This window comes from Lacerta agilis, chromosome 5 (genome assembly GCF_009819535.1).
Source record: "Lacerta agilis isolate rLacAgi1 chromosome 5, rLacAgi1.pri, whole genome shotgun sequence".
Taxonomy (NCBI): domain Eukaryota; kingdom Metazoa; phylum Chordata; class Lepidosauria; order Squamata; family Lacertidae; genus Lacerta; species Lacerta agilis.
The window spans coordinates 3,752,874-3,757,675 of NC_046316.1; the positions used below are offsets into that span (position 1 = coordinate 3,752,874).

Here is a 4,802-nt window from a genome sequence, read left to right on the forward strand (position 1 = left end):
TGGCCTCTTTGGCTCCAGGGTGGCAGGCGAAAGTAAACGAACCCATGGGAACCACGAAGCTCCCGGAGACTCCTCGGGAGAGGGAGACGCGGGCCGGGCAGGGAGGCGGCGGATGCGCGACATGTCAGGGGAGAGAAGTCCGCCTCCCTCCTTCGGGCCGCCCTTGCCCCGCTTGCTTACCTTGTTCGTGGGGACGGCGCGGAGCCTCCGGAAAACGGCGCCGAAGTCCTGCTTGCTGGGCTCGCACATCCTTTCTCTCGGCAGACGCGCGGCGGAGACCCCGAGGCGACGAAGACGACGACGACCAAGCCACCTCAAGAAGCGCCGCCTTTTCATGCTTTTCTCTCGCCATCAAGGGTGGAGGGGGGGGGGCGGGGGAAGGGGAGGAAGGGGGGCAGCTGCCCCCCTCCCAGAAGCAAAAAATATTAAAAAACTATTGCTATTGTTAAAGTTTCCACTGCTTAGAAAATTAATTAAAAGGAATAAATAATTTTTTTAAAATACAATAGAATACAAACCTTGCTGCACTGGATTGCTCACAGATGACTTTTGGCAGAATCTGGATCAACGGTGGGACCTTCCGTGGGCAGCAGAGGAGAACCTGAGGTGATGTTTGCAGGACCCAGAGAGGCAGGTGCAGAAATCGGCACGGTGCAGGTGGTACTGGGGCACGCTGGTGGCACAGGAAGCTCACTTCTTGTCGAGGGCATTGGATCTCATCTACATTAGAAGACGAAGAAGAAGAGTTTGGATTTGATATCCTGCTTTATCACTACCCGAAAGAGTCTCAAAGCGGCTCACATTCTCCTTTCCCTTCCTCCCCCACAACAAACACTCTGTGAGGTGAGTGGGGCTGAGAGACTTCAGAGAAGTGTGACTAGCCCAAAGTCACCGAGCAGCTGCATGTGGAGGAGCGGAGACACGAACCGGGTTCCCCAGATTGCTAGTCTACCGCTCTGACCCACTACACCAAAGTGAGCAGTCCCGACCCGACAAGGTTGTTCAGGCTGTGGAGAGGCGGTCAACACCCAGGGCGGCCCACACCCACCTGGCGGCAAGGGAAGTGGTGGCTTTTCTTCCTCCTCCTCCTTAAAGGGCCTCTGGATGGAAACAGCTGCGGCGGCGTTGTTGAAGCCACCGCCTCAGCCACGGGCCGAGTGGCCTCCTCTTCTCTGGTTCCGGAGGTGGCGCAGGTGGTGGCGCTTTCTGAAAGGCCTTCCGGACCCGGGAGAAGAGGGATCGGAGGCTAAGGCACGAGGGGGTCTTCTTCTTGGTCTTCTTTTTCGGCCTGGCCTCCTTCATTCTGGGCGCCTCCAGGTGTTGTTCTTCGGACGGCCCTTGGCTGCTGTTCTCTTCCAGAATGGGGCCAGGCTGTCGAGACCCCTCTGCCTGCAGCTGCGTTGCCTCCTCCTCGGGGTGGTGGGGCAGAGAGCTCTGGTCCTGCTCATCTGCCCACCGGACATGCTTGGTCTTCTTCTTTGATTTCCATGCCTCCCGAGGAGGAGGAGGTCTGCTGGGGGATCCCGCGCCCTCAGGTGGAGGAGTAGGGCTGCTGCGGGGTCCCCGGCCCTCAGGAGGAGCAGGGCTGCTGGGAGGTCCCCGTCCCTCAGGAGGAGGAGGGCTGCTGGGGGGTCCCCCGCCCTCAGGGGGGGTAGCTCTTCTGTCCCCAGCAGCCTCCCTGCTGTCCGAAGGACGAAGACTGTGATGGTGTTCCTCCCAGCCTTCTTGGTTCTTCCTCTTTTGAAGACACTTCCGTCCCACAGGTGATGGAGGCCTGTGGTGGGGTTCCTGCCCCTTTGTGGGGGGGATCTTCTTCCTGCCCGGTTGGGGGTCCCCACTCACTCTGTCCTCGGGGCGCCCGGGGGGCTGGTAGCGGGGCAACTCCTCGTTGGTCCCATAGCAGGGGCAGGAGCTGGTGGAGGCACCTGTGTCCTCGCCCAGGTGGTCGGCCTCTTGATGTTCTGAGGCGCTTTCGGGGCGCTCTGGCTTGATGTAAGGGAGCACCAGAATTATTCTGGGCCCCACGCCAGGCTGCTCTTCTACAGACCCCTCTTCTCCTGCACACGGTGGTCCTGGGGTCTCCTCCTCTGGGGGGCTGCCTGGTGGTCGTGGCTCCATTTTCTACCAAGGACACCTCTACTTCCACCTCAACCGCCAACTGAGGTGGGGATTCTGAGCTGAGGTCACAAGCTGGTTCCGATCAGTCCATTTCCTCCAAAGTGGGGGGGGGACACCTGTTTCCCCTTAGGGCGACCGCTTAACACACCACCCAAGAGAAAAAGGAGGAAAGCGGAGAAATCTTTTAGTTCTGTAGCAAGAAAGAATGAGCGTCAGGCGTTTTCTTTCCCCTGCCCTCCTCCATTGCAACACCTTTTCCTTATTATTATTATTATTATTATTATTATTATTATTATTATTATTAGTTGTTGTTGTCTTGGTTAACAAAGGTGTGCGCAATGTCTCTTTTTTCAAGTTACATTTTCCATAGGTCAGTCACATTTGTTGAGACATTAGGGTGACATTAGGAAGAAAAGGGGGGGAGAGGTGGAGGGGGGCAGCCCGTTCTTTTGCATTCCCTGCTTTGGATGCTTCCACATGACCTTACTAGGCCGCTGGGCCTGAGGGCTTGGGGGTGCTGACATGAAGGCGGCTGCGATTTGGGGCAGTGGTGGGGAGGGTAGGAGGGTGGGCTGCTGCCGGGGGAGAGAGGGAGGGGGTGTTGTTTCGGGGAGGGGGGCGGACCTCCAGGGGACAGGCTGTGCTTCCCACCAGGCGCTTTGTCACCCCCCTCTGTGATGGCGCAAGGGGCGGCCTTGCCCACCGCACCCACCTTCCTCTGCCACCTTTGTGCCCACTGCCTGCCAAACAATAACACGAGCCAAATGCGTGCCTAAAACTTAGGGAACAAGCTGTGCTGTTATCATAATGATTAAGGCCTTAAATGATAATTTTAGGTTATATGTTAGTGACTAAGTTTTAATTTCTATATTTCTTAACTGTTGCTATATATGTATTGTCCTTCTTATACCTAATTATAAATTCAGATGTATCCCTATCGTTTTTTATGACTTCCTTGATATTGTATGTGGGCTGGAACTGGTCTGTGACTGAAATAATAAATTCATTCTTGAGAACCAAGTGTGGACGACAAACGACGATTAACAGGGATTTGCCTCTTCCGACCTACCACTTGCCTGTTGGATCCGTCGTCTGACGTCTCTTGTTTTCATTGTTATGTATGGAAATTAAAAGGTATAAATGTAAGAATCCTGTTTTCTTCTGGCTTCTCCTCCGTCCAGGGGCGTCGCTGGGGGGGGGCGGTGGGGGGGGACGCCCCGGGTTACAGGGGAGGGTGGGGGGGATCGCGCTCGGCAGCCCCACAAGCCGCCTTTTCGCTCTGCGGCTTAAAAGGGGGCTGCGGAAGCGGTGGCGGCACTCCGTCGTGACATCACAATGTGACGTCATGGCGCCCTGCCCCCGGGGGGTTTCCCTTTGCAGTTTGTTACGTGAGTGGGGACCCTGTTGCCAACAGTCTTTGTTTTGTAATAAAGATCATGCTTGTAGCTGCTTAGTGGGGATGGGGTTGGGGGACAGTTTGTCGATTTCTGTTTTCCATGCTTTAAGCATGGTCTGTGTGTATCTGGTGAGTGTTGTGGGAATTTTAATTAGTTTGTGTGGAAGGAATGGGTATGCTGTGGTGCAGGTATTTTCAGTTGTGTCTCTCTCCAGATGTACTCATTGTTTTGTCTCATCATCTTCTAGTATATATGGAATTGTGTGGCATATTTGGTTGGCAATTATTATGCTTCTATGTTGGGCATTCCCCATCCTCCATCTGTGGTGGGGAGGTGCAGATATTTGGGGCTTATTCTTGGTTTATTGTGTGAGAAGATAAATAAGTGTAGTTTTCTCTGCCATTTTCGGTTTTGGGTTGGGGGATCCAGATTGGGAGGGTTTGGAATAGGTAGGTAGTTTTGGGAGGGTGATCGTTTCGATCATGGCTATTTTCTCTGAGAAAGTGAAGTACGTGTTGTTCCATCTCTTTAGGTCTTTGTTAATTTGTCCCCACAAGGTGTTGTAGTTGTGCTGTTGAACTCTATAGGCTCTATGTGATTCTGGGTGAGTCTGTCTGTGTCTGAAGGGGATATTGAACTCTATAGGCTCTGTGTGATTCTGGGTGAGTCTGTCTGTGTCTGAAGGGGATATTGAACTCTATAGGCTCTATGTGATTCTGGGTGAGTCTGTCTGTGTCTGAAGGGGATATTGAACTCTATAGGCTCTGTGTGATTCTGGGTGAGTCTGTCTGTGTCTGCTTCGATCAGCGAAGAGGGACTGGTTTGCTGTTCAATTCTATGGGCTCTGTGTGATTCTGGGTGAGTCTGTCTGTGTCTGAAGGGGATATTGAACTCTATAGGCTCTGTGTGATTCTGCGTGAGTCTGTCTGTGTCTGCTGCGATCAGCCAAGAGGGGCTGGTTTGCTGTTGAACTCTATAGGCTCTGTGTGATTCTGGGTCAGGTTGTGTGCGTCTGCAGCGGTCAGCCAAGAGAGACTGGTTTGCTGTTGAACTCTATAGGCTCTGTGTGGTTCTAGGTGAGTCTGTCTGTGTTTGCACTGGTCAGGCAAGAGGGGCTGGTTTGCTGTTGAACTCTATGGGCTCTGTTTGATTCTGGGTGAGTATTCTGTGTCTGCTGTGATCAGGCAAGATGGGCTTGTCTGCTGTTGAACTCAATGGGTTCTGTGTCAATCTGGGTTAGTCTGTCTGCGCCTGCAGCGGTCAGCAAAGACGGGCTGGTTTGCTGTT

The 4,802-nt window shown here is 53.6% G+C and overlaps 1 protein-coding gene across 1 annotated transcript; it reads right to left on the reverse strand.

Moving 5' to 3' along the window:
* Positions 1-1,089: 1,089 nt before the first annotated feature.
* LOC117046227 (basic salivary proline-rich protein 1-like) lies at positions 1,090-2,118 on the reverse strand. The gene has a single exon (XM_033148024.1). It carries the CDS (start codon positions 2,116-2,118, stop codon positions 1,090-1,092), a length of 1,029 nt encoding a protein of 342 aa, XP_033003915.1.
* Positions 2,119-4,802: the final 2,684 nt, after the last annotated feature.

Coding starts and splice junctions, on each gene's coding strand:
- LOC117046227 (XM_033148024.1), bottom strand. CDS start 2,118: ATGGAGCCACGACCACCAGGCAGCCCCCCAGAGGAGGAGACCCCAGGA.